This window comes from Lactuca saligna, chromosome 6, assembly GCF_052625555.1.
Source record: "Lactuca saligna cultivar CGN05327 chromosome 6, ASM5262555v1, whole genome shotgun sequence".
Classification (NCBI taxonomy): Eukaryota; Viridiplantae; Streptophyta; class Magnoliopsida; order Asterales; family Asteraceae; genus Lactuca; species Lactuca saligna.
Window position 1 is genome coordinate 131,466,812 of NC_136422.1, and position 14,275 is coordinate 131,481,086.

Below are 14,275 nucleotides of genomic sequence, written 5' to 3' on the forward strand. Positions count from 1 at the left end.
ACATTTATATTTTTGTAAAATATAAATATACTTACGAATAGACATTTGATTTCAATAAACTTCAACCATTTTGTAACATGTCGAGCAAAAAGGGTATAATTATATAAACAAAAATATATAATTATTTTATTCCAATTTATTATCATGATGAAAATTTGATAATAATATACAAATTGTCACATTTTAACGAAACATTTATATAAACTATAATATGTATAGTTTATGGAACATACACTCTATTTTATCCAGTAAGGGGTACAGAAAATAATTATTTAAAAGAATAATTATTTTATTTTCACACTATGTAAACATTACAAGAAAAATGGATTTCACTAAACTATACGTAAACCGTTGATATTGCTTTGTAAGACATTTTCTTCAAGTGTTTACCTAAGTACCAACAAAAGTCATATATTATAACCAGAGCCTTCTGGAGAGAGAACGTGACACTTGTATATAGATTTATACAGGACTGACAATCCTACACCTAAACTGTTACATTATTTAAATAACAACCATTCCAAAATTTAACATCCATATAATAATGACAACATGATTAAAATAATGGCAACAGGCATACAATATAGGTAATAGCTACATGCTTGAGATAATATCAACATACGTAGACTAAAGGGAATATGGTCCAACAATATCGAAAGTTGATGGAAATGCAACCCTAAGTCAAAGGTTGAGGGTTCAAGTCTTGTGTGAGACAAAAGATGTACAGTCAGAGGTATAGTAGTGGGCATGTGAGTTATATGCTCTAAAAGAATAGCAACATTCTTACAATATAGGCAATATACTTAAACGACAACTATTTACACAAATTTTATAGTAACGCTTTACACAATATAGAAACATACTTGAAGTTATAGCATTATGTTTATAATATATGCAATCAATATAGATAGCAACATACTTACACAAAGTTCATACAATACTTACACAAAATAACAAACATACTTCCATTAACAACAACATGCTTATGATAATAGCAACATATTTATAATATAGGAAATATACTTCAAATATACTTTCCACAAAATATCAACTTACTAATTTATACGGTATAAACAGTGTACTTTATATAGCAACATACTAATTCATACAATTTCAAATTATTACATACATATTATGCATATTTGTTCTTAATTACTAACACATATTCACTATTATGTTTATATTTTCTAAGCATAAACATAAACCTTATTGAAAAATATCATATTCATTTCCTTTAATATAAACATCAACTTTTTCAAATATATATATATATATATATATATATATATATATATATATATATATATATATATATATATATATATATATATATATATATATATATATATATATATATATATATTGAAAAAGTTGATGTTTTGAAGTTATAAGGTATACATTTTGAAGTTATATATATATATATATATATATATATATATATATATATATATATATATATATATATATATATATATATATATATATATATATATATATATATATATAAACTTCAAAATGTATACCTTATATATGTAATTGTTCTTGAAAATGATTTTTTGAGTAAAGAGATTCACGACTTGAAAATTAATTTTCATTATTTTCAAAATTAGATGATCAATTATTCTAATCGAACTGGCACATGCATCATGCATGGTGTACAAGGATCTTTCTACCCAATGATATCTTTGAGTGTAGTATATGACTATCTTTCCAATAATCAAGATTTGACAAATAGACAAAAGAAGTTTTCTGGCAAAAGAAGGGTAGAATGGGGTGGGGATGGGTATATATGTTGGATACTCATCGATCTGGTAGATAAATGTAAATTTGGATAAAGAATACATAAATTTCAATTTAATATTTTCTGTATATTCATATTTTTATATTTAATAATTCAAGATTGACATCACTATTTTTTAATATCTTAGAGTTTATAGTTTCAGTTATTAATTACATTTGTTAATCGAGTCATATATAAACAAATAATGTATATTTATAATCAGATAAGTGTTTTTGTAATTCGGGGACCCAATAGTGTTGATTGTAAAAATATGAAAAGTAAATTGAGAATTATACCAAAACATATACTACTTTATGCTATTTTCCAACAAAAACACAACCCAAACTAGGCAGGATAAAACCCATAGACATAAAATGACATTTAGATATGGACATAGTGATTTTTTCTCGAAAGATTCGATGTTTGATGGTATGGAGGCAATATTTTCTTGTGTTGTCATGTTTATCTTTTGGAAATTAGTAATCTTGTTGAATTTGCATGTATATTTGCAACATTATCCAATTGTCTACATCTACCTCTAGTATTATATCTCAATTAAAAAAAAGTATACATTTAAACATATATTAATTATGTTTTAAAAATATAATACATTAGTATTAAAAATGTAGTAAATTTGTATTTATTTTGTATAAAAATGTAGTAAATATGTATTAAAATTAAAGAAACGATACCGGCTTTCCACGACATTGGCGATCCGTAGGAACACATTTCTACTCAAACAAAATCTTTTTTTGAACCCTTTCGACATGTATACACAATTATCCGCAAAGTAATCACGATATAGATGTTCGTTTCCTCCCTCGAGATTTCTATTTAACAGCGTACGTCTTGTTAGTAGAAGGGATGAGTCTGCTTGTAGTAGCTCCTTGTTGTAATATTGGTACATCATAGTGATGAATATATCGTCACTGCCATCGTCAAACAAGTCAGAAGGATCCATAATCTTTTTTTTTTATTGAAATGTTTTGAAATTCTATAGAGAAAGAGGAGAATTTTGTGAATTAAGTCATGATAGATGATAATAGGTATTTATATGTGAAAAAATAATTAATTTTTTTTTAAATTCAAACAGTGACATTGTAACGTTCAGAAAGGAAGGACAAATCACAAACACATTTTGCTCGTGCTTTATACAACCAGAGACACTTAACGAGAAAGTCGGAACGATGTTGGCCTCGTTATAACGCTATGCTCTTGCCTCCACTTCAACAAAAACGTTGTTAAGACATCTCATACCACATCGTCTAACACTCCAGTTAAATCATTCATATGAAACCAATATATAAATATCATTTGGTCAAATATAATTTAAATATTTAATTAACTACAAAACAAGTTTTGGAGAAAACAATACCTTTGAATATCATAAGCAAATATAATTAAATATCATAATCAAATGTAATTTAAATGTTTTTAAATTTTATAGACCCAATAGTTTTGGTATAATTTTCAATCTCGATCGTCGATGAAATTCATCGAACGACCATGATTTGGTAGATGATATGTATTTGATATCCATTTAGTAAACGTTTATTTTCATCATATGGGTTTGAGAGGCTAGTTAAAAATTTGTTTATCCCTGATTAATTTGTTGACAGTTGACAAACTAGATGATATAGTAATAGTGTTTAGTTAAAAACAAAAAAACCAAATTGTTGACAAATATAAATGACATAAAAGAATATTCAAATTTACAATTAAAAATATGATGAAACATATGTTATTATTAAAACATTAACATCATGACAAATATTGTCTTTTATCTCTGCATTCTAATTATACTGAAATTGAAATTTTGAAAATATTGCTTTAGTTGTTTATGATTTGTATGCATGGCACAATGTTACAAATATTAAACCTATTTTTAATTAAGAGTATATTTGATAATTTATGGAAAAAAGTATGATAAAGAACTAAGCCATTTCGAATGTTTTTTTTTAAACTAACTTATAAATTATTTTAGTGATTTTATCAAACACTACATTGCAATAAGATCAAAAAGATAAAATAGCCGGTATACATTACAAACAGAGGCTTAAACGTTTGATTTTTTTATGAGACGGTGAAGATCTTGAGGATATAGTTTACTCAAATAATTTGGTTTCGTTTTAACCAACATTCATATTATCGATACATTGAGGATAATCATGAGACTTTCTTAAATGGCTAAAACTTATGGGAGATAACATAAACATGAGGTGTAAATAATATATTAACATGATATTTAATAGATTGTCATAAATATGTTAGTGAAGAGATGAATTTATGTTTTAAAAATAAAAACTATTATTCCTAATATTCGCTGAAAAAGTCATGCAACTTTTGAGTGATTGAGTACCCCTTACAGGTTGGAAAGTTTAAAATCTTTTTAACATATTGAAACCATTCATTTTACTTTATGAAAGACCATCAATAATGGTAAAAGTGAAAGTAGACTAGGGCTTGTCTCTTTTTCTTTTGTCCTTTTAATTTATCGTTTTTTTATGAGGTCAAATATGAATCCCAACACGGCAACAGAAAAAGCTAAGTCAAATTTTATATTGGAATTTTCAATCTTTATAAACCAAGTTAAGACCATAATGCACATCGTTTTTAATTGGCTTTGAACCTAATTTCTTATTCGTTAACTCTTTAATGAAACAAGTTTGTTCTGTCAAGCAACAGTCAAGGTTGATTTTTTTGTATTAATAATCTTATTTGTTACCCAAGACATAACCAGACACAATGTATTTGACACACATCAAATGTCTTATGGGGATTATATATATTGTTTTTTTTTTCTATCTCATCCGGAAAAAATAATACCAATTGTTCTTATTTTTATAATCAAAATAACTCTCGAGTATTGTCCCATGGACAAAAATAATAGATAAAAGATCCCATCAAAGGAAGGGAGGGAACAAGTTTGAGGCAATGGTACTTATAATGGTCTCTTATGGTGTGGTCACCCTTGGACCAGGGTCCAACCCATCTGACACCCTGCCATGGACTCTATGCAAAGTTTCTTTCCTCTTAATAATGGCTAGCTTCTTAAGTTTATTGGTCTTGTTTTTATTCCAAAAAAGGATTATTTAAAGGGAAAATATCGGCAATAATCAAAAAATGGGGGTATTTTAAAAAAATAGACATAAAAATAGACTTTTCGGATATAGACATGCATTCCGCGTAGGTAGCTCCGCGGAATCTACTGTAGCTCCGCGGAATGACAAAATGGTAAATAAATCAATGTATTAAAAAAAACCTAAAGATTCATTCTGCGGAGCTACCTCCGCGGAATGAGAAATTGATCTTTAGTTTTTTTTTTCACATCGATTCTTCGGGTTTTATATTTATTCCCCCAACTAATTATTTTTAAGAAAATATTATTATACTTTTATAATCTTTACTTGAAAATAATTAGTTGGGGAATTAATATAAACTCCGAAGAATCGATGTGAGGAAAAAAAAAAAAAAAAAAAAACTCAAGATCCATTCCGCGGAACTACCTCCACGGAATGCGTGTCTATATCTGGAAATGTCTATTTTTGTATAAACAGTTTCAATAGTTCAGTGACAAATAGATAACGAAAAAAAGTTTAGAGACTAAATGTGAATAAAATCGAAAGTTCGTTTCTCTCTAAAAAAGTTCAATGATTAAATGTGAACAAACTTCCTCTTGTATTATATTTTAGCAAATTATTTATTTTTGTTAAATTCAAGTAACATTTGTTGATGAAGAAATCTATGAAATAAATAAATAAATAAATAACCCCGAAAAAATATATTAAAAAAAACCGAAACCGAAATAGAAAAACCAATCTCTCTCTCTCTCTCTCTCTCTCTCTCCCTCTCTCATGTCATAAAGCTACTTTACCACATGCAAGTGAGTTTACAAAAGTCAAACCATTTACAAAGTCATACATGAATAACTCTGTACCCATCATTCTCCCCCTTAAAGTTAGGAATGGATAACCCGCTTCAAATCTTCCAAACTCGACCAACTTCACGAACTGAGCCTTAAATGTGACACATGTAGAGATGAGCATCAAATCTTCAATTCTTCCATGACACATGTAAGACCATACAAACCGAGCATAAAAAGGTAATTAGAAGTTTCTCATTCTCCAAAAAATTACCCAAAATTTGAGCATTTATGCACACTCCAAAAATCTTCAATAAGTCCAAACTATCATGAACCGAAATCACTTCCGAATCTCCAATCGAATCATTTCATAAAATTCAAATACTCAAGGTCACTTCGGTCTTCAAGTCCACATAATATGAAGAATTCAACTTTCGAATTTCCATATCTAAATCTCTACTCTTTTTATAATCGAAAAATGATTATAAAACCAAAAAGCGAATGAGAAAGCGCTCAATTCGGAATCTTTATATCCAAAACTTCCCCTTAACACATGGCATAAACATTTTGCTTAAATACAGAAAATCCAAAAAATCTTCAATTTTTAGCTTTGTTTAAGGACCGCCTTTGACATAATTTTGAAATTGATAATTTCTACCCAAAATTTTGGATTTTCCGGATTGAAGCAAAATATGTATGTCATGTGTTAAGGAGAAGTTTTGGATAGAAAAATTTCGAATCGAGTGTTTTCGCATTCCCTTTTTGGTTTTATAATCATTTTTCGATTATAAACGAGGGGAGAGATTTAAATATGAAAATTCGAAAGTTGAATTTTTGTAAAACCAAAATCATATTGGAAATTTTGATTTTTTTATTTTGGAAAATACCAGACCATTGGTTTTTTATTTCGATTTCGTATTTTCGTTTTTTTAATATATTTTTCGAGGTTTTGTTTTTTTATTTCATAGATTTGTTCATCAACAAATGTTGTTAGAATTTAAAAAAAATAAATAATTTGCTAAAACATAATTCCAAATGAAGTTTGTTCATAGTTAGTCATTGAACTATTTCAGAGGAAAACGAACTTTCGATTTTGTTCATATTTAATCACTAAACTTTTTTCATTATCTATTTGTCACTGAACTATTGAAATTGTTCACATTTTACCCTTATGACCGGTAACAACCGGTCATAAGGGTAAAATGTGAACATTTTCAATAGTTCAGTGGCAAATAGATAACGAAAAAAAGTTTAGTGACTAAATGTGAACAAAGTCGAAAGTTCGTGTAACGTCCGTAGATCAGGGCTAGTCAATTAAGAAACGATAAGCGTCCAAAAATAACTTTTTGATATAAGAGTGTTTAAAATAAATAATCTTAACCAATTTGGAGTATATGTCACAAGGTTTCCGTACATATAAAAAATACTGAAATCGAGTTATAACGAAGAATTTATGATCTGTCGAGGTTTCGCGACGGATTCGGCACGATGTTGTAGGACATAAATAGTGAATTTATGATAGAGAGATATTTAGTCTTAGTGATCTAGTTGAAATTCATAGAATGCGTTAAACCGAGAGCGTGCATAAAAAGAACGTCTAAATCTGACTTTGTATGAGGAAGTTATGATTTTTCGAAGTTTCGTGTTAGCGGTATGCAATCCGAAGTTCGAATATGAGATCGAGTGATTTCTAGCCGAAATGATCTAAACGAGAATTGAATATCTCGTCAATAGTAGTCCAACGGTAAAAAGATAAACGAAAACAGACGTCAGATGAAGGAGTTGTGAATTCCTAACGAAGTTTTCCTGTCCCGACCTACTAAAATAATATAATAAAAGTTAAAGTCAAAATTAGCCGACGGAGTCTAAACGAGAGTTGTAGAGCATAATTTCATCTATGTGTGCATATAAAGAATGTCAAAAACGGAGCTCGTATGCGAAAGATTTGGATTTTTAAAGTTCGGGGTACAAATTTCCACATGTGTCAGAGCTCACGATGTGAGCATAGTGTTCACGATGTGAGCAGGTGATGGGTGCCTTCCAGAGAAAGTGGTCGAATGACGAACGCAGTGACATACTGAGCTCACGACGTGAGAGCAGATTTTCAGCCTCCTATAAATAGAAAGAAAGGCCAGCCGAGTTTTGTTGCTCAATTTCTTTCCTCTCACCCATATTGCCTCATTTTACGTGCAAGTTATACCCTTGAAGCCCTGGTATCATCCTGACACCCGAAGCGAGTCCCGAAGCCCCGAAGATCCCGAGGAGAAAAGAGTTTCAAGTCGAAGCTCTGCCCACGAGAAGCCCGGTGTGTGAAGATATCCCGGTTTCATAGAAGAACTTATACTTGAAGAGTCGTAGTGCTGTTCGACAATCGTCTTAACAAGTGAGTGTGTAATTACTTTCTTCTACCGCATAGATATGAAATATTTGATATGAAATACGTGTTATGTGTTTATACGTTGTTTGTTTACTTAAGATGGGTATTGGATGAATGTTTTATATAAGTTTTAAATGAGTTAAACTGTATATGTATTTTATATCTACAAATATGCTGGGTAGAACATGGGTAGATGAGATAGTTGGTGTGTGATAAAAGATGAGTTAGATGAATGTTTTATATAGGTTTTAAATGAGTTAAACTATATATGTATTTTATATCTACAAATATATTGGGTAGAACATGGGTAGATGAGATAGTTGGTGTGTGATAAAAGATGAGTTGTATGATGAGACAAAAGGTGATATAGATCATGAGATGAGGGGGACAAGTGAAAAAAGAGTGAAACCTTTACCCAAGCGATGGCCCCATCATTCAACAGAGTAGGGATGACAACCACGGACTATTCTAGACAGTCCAGTGGAACACTAGCAGGCTCGCAACTTGGAGGTGTTGTGAACTTAATGTTCACCGGTGTACTCTAAAAACCCATTGATATGTATTGCGAGAGGGGTCTCAAAAACGATATTGTCGATAAACGAGAAAAACTTTGGTAGCTATGGATTTAGACATAGTTATTTGTTATTAATCTGGGAGTATGGATTAGGTAGAGAGGTTAGTTTTGGGTCCATGAGTATGGATTAGGTAAGGAGGTAAATTTTAGATATGAGAGTATAGATTGTGTCATTGTGAGGATCAACGGGGTGGGGAAGAGTTGCTTATATATGGTAAAATTGTATGAGTTTGTGAATTATAATATATATATATATATATATATATATATATATATATATATATATATATATATATATATATAGGATTTAATATTATGGGTTGAAAATCGTATATGCTTATCATGCTCCCAAGCCTGACCCACTCAGTTTCCTTTGAATTACAGGTAGTGGCACAATAGCATAAGTTGGTTGACAAGACGAGAGATTTTGGATTATAGACCAGTAGTTATAAATAACTGTTGTAAGGTCTATTTTGTCATGTTTATGCTTTTGGTCGGTTTCAGAACATGACATCCCGAGATTTTGTTATATAATAAAAATACATTTCTTTAAGGAATGCTTTGATAAATTCTTATCATATTTTGTTTTGGGAACAAATTTTGCAACAGTTTCCTTTAAATGATTACTATGATTTTAAAAACAAAGCATAAATAAATCGGTCTTTTATACCCGTGAAAATTGGGAATGTCACTGTTCGTTACCCTTTCAAGTCATTATCCCATTTCACTAAGGCTAAAGGATATGGTGCCTCATAATATCTCCAATATTTGGTGTCAATTTTCATATAGACGTCATATAGTATTCGGCCACTCAGTGTCTTTTTATACCTATATAATGGTGTGATTTCATCGAATGCCTCTAACTTTTACAATTTTGTGTTTGTACCTTTGGGTTTAATGGTTGTACATCAAGGTATGGAGCGATAATGTCATTCAAATTAGGGTTGGTAATTCTTGACACGACACGAAATAAATGGGTTTGGGTTGAGTTTTTCAACCCGTCAACCCGTTTATTAAACGGGTCATATATGGGTTTCTCAGAAAATAAACGGATTGACCCACCAACCCGTTTATATTTTTAATAAGAATTAAAAAATTATTTTCAAATATATTTATGTATCATTTATTAATATTTAATAAGTATTATATAATATATACCACTTTTTCATAGACCATTTGACTCTTTTGACATTTTGACTCATACTGGATGGCCTAAAGTCGTAAGTCGTAACCTATAAGGTTAAGTCTGTAACCATTTTGCCCATTTGCCCTAAATAATAATCTCAAAATCAAATAATGTATGAGCGTATCTCCCTCTTCCAGACTTCCAGTCTCCCACAGTCCAACTCTCCCCTCTGTTACTCTGTGATCGAAATCAGGTATCACAATGGTGTTGGAGAATTTACTTTGTTTTTTCGAAGAAAAAAAATGGGAATTATGGCGATTACTTTAGCACTTGAATTATATATGTTTGTATTAATGTTTAGTTTGAACAAGTTTCAATAAAAGTTTTTAATTTTCATTTTGATATTTAAGACTTAAGTGTCTAAAATTCGGATTTGTTTGCATCAACCATCAAAAATTTATTCATGTCTAATTTTCAATTTTATTTATAGAATCTGACCCACGAACCCAAAATCCGACCCACAAACGCGCCAACCTGTTAACTTGTATTAATAAATGGGTTGACGGGTCATATATGAGTTTATGTTCCAAACCCGTCAACCCGTGACCTGTATATTTAAATTGGTCGTGTTTGGGTTGACATATTTTGACCCACCAATCCACAACATGCCAACCCGAACATAATACGATTTTCAGGTCTAATTCAAATTTGAGCAACACAAACATGCAGCCCATCGATGCTTACGAAAAATGTGGCTATTGAATGTTGTTTATCGACGTCATTAATATCTAACACATCCTTTAGCCTAAATAAGTAAATAACTGAAATACTTCAACCAGTTATATTTGTCTACTTTTATCAAGAAACTATTTTTGTGGACTAAAAACAATTTTTTTGTCAATTGGGACCCTACTAGTGGACTTAAACAAACTGTATTTATTTTTTTATATTTTGTACATCACTAATGGACACAAACAATTTGTATAACAAAATAAAATATATATTTTTTCATTTTGTTCAGAGCCCTTTTATATATATATATATATATATATATATATATATATATATATATATATATATATATATATATATATATAAAAAGTTTAGTGACCAAAGTAAAAAAAATAATAATAATATTACTTGACTGGTAAACTAGTAAACCTTGTCAATGGGACCTAATTGACATAAAAAAAATTGCTTAAGGACCCAATATAGATAAGAAAAATAACTTATGAAATTGCAATTTTTTTGTTTCGTTAAGAAAGGTGAAACAAAAAAAATAGGAAATCGACTCTCTTTCAACCCAACCAAATCTCAGACGTAAATATCATTTGCATCCTTAAAATCGAACCCTAAAAAATTGCTGACTTATCTAATCGTGCATGTATATTTTTAAACACAAAATCATATTTTTCTAGAATCACAATAAAAGGTTAAACAATGCAATCCCGAACAAACATCAAACTTAACAAAACATCAAAACCATCAACCTTTCAACCAAATTCATAAAAACCACATGAGATGAAACCATCTAATTTGACCCAAGTCAAAGTTCACCAAATAGACTCAACAATCAACATCCGTCTCAATACTCAAAAACATAAAAATAAGATAACTACCACAAATTCAAATTCAACTTATTCAAGATCATCAATCCAATCGCCATAAATACCATTAATCTTGACCGGACCCTTCCAGGGTTTCCGCATCATCCCAGGTAGCTGCCCGGAACCAGAACCACCTGCCCGACCCACCGATGAACCGATGGGTGCAACTGCATGAGCCATTGATGAGCCAGGGGTTGTAAAATTGTTTGAAGACATGAGTCGTTGGTTCTTAGGATTAGGGTTAGGGTTTGGGTTAACCTCTTGATGAACAAGCCCGCCACCGTATCTTTGTAGTTCTACAAAAAAGAAAATATTATTTTTCATATATCAAAAATTGTAAAAATTAACTTTTTGTTTATTTTTCATATATCAAAAATTGTAAAAAAAAAATAAACTATTACTCATATTTTATATAGTAAAAAAAATGTTTATTATCACTTTGAAAAAAATTGTGTACAAAAATAAAGAGAAAAAAAATAAAAACCCAGAAATCTAGAATACAATTATTAGCAAAAATATTTTTTGTTACTTTTGAATAATGACAACTATTTTAACTATAGTTCTGAACTTTTTTTTTAATTATTATTGTTGTAGGATATATAAATAAAACTAATTTATAATCATAATATATGATATATCATTTTAAACTTTTTCTCATATATTTGTAAACATTTTGTTCAGACAAGGGAAAAAGAAAAAGAAACAGATTAATAATTTTACTTTCATTTTTTGGCTACCCCTATCTCTCATGATATAAAGGTTCCTCTTCTAACACATAGCATCCAAAATGTCTACCTAATTATGAAGAAACACTCTCAAGTCATATCATCCTTTCATAACTGCCCAAATTTTAAAAACTATTTCATTATCATATTAACGGGACTCATAATGTAATCAATTAATATTCAAAAGTTAATATTGAAAAAGTAACAATCTTTGTTTCCAAATTTTAGCCAAGAACTTAAGATAGAAACTATCATTCAAGCTAAGTAGTAAAAGATTTAACTCCATCATAAAACCATAAGATATATAAATTGATAAAGGTAAAATGGTCAAAGCTGAATTATACCTGCAACCCCATGAGCAAAAGTGCACCGACTTCCAAATGGGCAAGTGCCTGCCAATTCCCACTTGTTGCAAATCTTTGTCCTCCAAAATGCACGCTTCACAGTTACATTAGTTTTTGCCACTTGTCCTCCATTCACAGTGGTTTCCACATTCCCATTTCCATTTCCATTTCCACTTCCATTCCCAAATCCAACACTAGATTGAATTTGAGGAGTCAAAATTATCGAATTCGTTTCACGGATTCTTGATTGTTCATCATGAAGAAAGCCACATTGCTCACCATAAAGACACCCCACTTCACTATAGAAGTTTTGGCAGGGTTGATCTTTGAAAGATCTTTGATTCCCCACCATGAAACTACTAGAAGACCCAAAAGATTGTGTCTTGAAGAACATTTTCCCAATCTCCATTGATTGGTTTCTTGTTTCCACAATTGGTGGCTCATTTCCAGATTTTGGGGGTTGGATTTGGATCCCATCATAAAGGAACTCATCGCCACCGATTATCTCAATGACATTTCCATTATCACGAATATCGTCCATTTGGGAGGCGGCTGAATCCATTAGGGTTTGTTTCTAAAGTTAATGGTGAAAGAAGTAGGCAAAACCCTAGGTGAAACACGGGTTTATATAGGTAGTACAACTTATAAAACGATGTCGTAAAGAAAGTTAGTGTTAATTACCATAAATAAAAGGGATAAGATCCAAATAACTTAAAATATAACTCACATAAGGCTAAATATTTGATAAATCATGATACAAACTAGTTAAAAACACAAAGGCAAATAGGAAAGTACAACAATCAATGTTTGATATTTGAATGTGGAACTAAGAACAAGGGAAAGAGATGGAGATTAAGTGATATCTTAGTTGCAACTTTTGAATTGTATAGAAATATGTAATGTAACAATGAATCGATATAACTACCAAAAGAACAATAAAATATCTAGGAACAGGTAAACCAAGAAAGGAAATCTTTAAGAATAATACAATCAATGGAACATATCTAGGGAGCAAAGATTCATGGATATATCATGGAGATTTAAAGAATTAAAAGGGATTTATGACAATGGAAAAGGAAATCTATCACATGAAACGAGCTATTGTATAATAAGTATAGAGTATGGTAAACTAATGTGTTAGCTATTAGGACTTGAATTAAGGATTTAAGATTAGTTATGAGTCTATGGCATGGTTAAAGGGAAAGTACAAGGTTAAATTAGTTAGTATAGAATGTTTATAGTAAAACTATTTCATAGACTCATATAAAACTAAAAAAAATAGACTTTTGAAGCACATGGTACCTATATTAAGGGGTTTAATGCCATTTACATGGAAATTTTGAGAAATAACAAGTGTTGTAATCAATGAAATGAAGACTTACTTGATTCTGTTTGCTTTGATCCATGAAAACGTATTTGATTGTCCATAACATATTGTCAACACTAACCCTAAACTTTTTGATCATATAACAAACTTAGAATAGTTTCCTACATCAGAAACAGGGAGTTGGGAAGTAGACAGTTGCGTTTTGTTTCAAATATCAATGACAAACAAGCATATGGATGGAACATAGATTCAATTTTCCTCCCCCAATGGGAACAAATATTATGTTTAGTTTCATCTTCAGATTTGTAAGGGCAACATGGAGTTATAAACCCTAGAGAAAAAGAATACTAATATGCACTATAAATATATTGTAAATGCTAGCGATTCATGGCGTCCCAAAATAATCGATCATCATCAATAGTAGTAGGAGCAACACAACATAAAATTAGCAAATACGACCATTTTTATGTAGTAAAATTAAAATTTTAATGACTTTGATGCCATTATACAAAGAAGAAAATGAAAATTAAAGGAGAAGTGCAGAAGTGAGAGG

At 30.1% G+C, this 14,275-nt stretch overlaps 1 protein-coding gene across 1 annotated transcript; it reads right to left on the reverse strand.

The window, feature by feature from the left end:
• Positions 1 to 11,356: 11,356 nt before the first annotated feature.
• On the reverse strand, positions 11,357 to 12,936 carry LOC145002903 (zinc finger CCCH domain-containing protein 56-like). The gene is made up of 2 exons (XM_078962087.1): positions 12,396 to 12,936; positions 11,357 to 11,622 (listed from the first exon to the last, which is right to left on the reverse strand). Exons 1-2 carry the CDS (start codon positions 12,934 to 12,936, stop codon positions 11,357 to 11,359), a joined length of 807 nt encoding a protein of 268 aa, XP_078818213.1.
• Positions 12,937 to 14,275: the final 1,339 nt, after the last annotated feature.

Excerpts from the sequence above, each read along its gene's own strand:
- LOC145002903 (XM_078962087.1), bottom strand. The coding sequence starts at position 12,936 with ATGGACGATATTCGTGATAATGGAAATGTCATTGAGATAATCGGTGGC. Across the intron at positions 11,623-12,395 it reads TTTTGCTCATGGGGTTGCAG|AACTACAAAGATACGGTGGC; the intron begins GTATAATTCAGC and ends TCTTTTTTGTAG.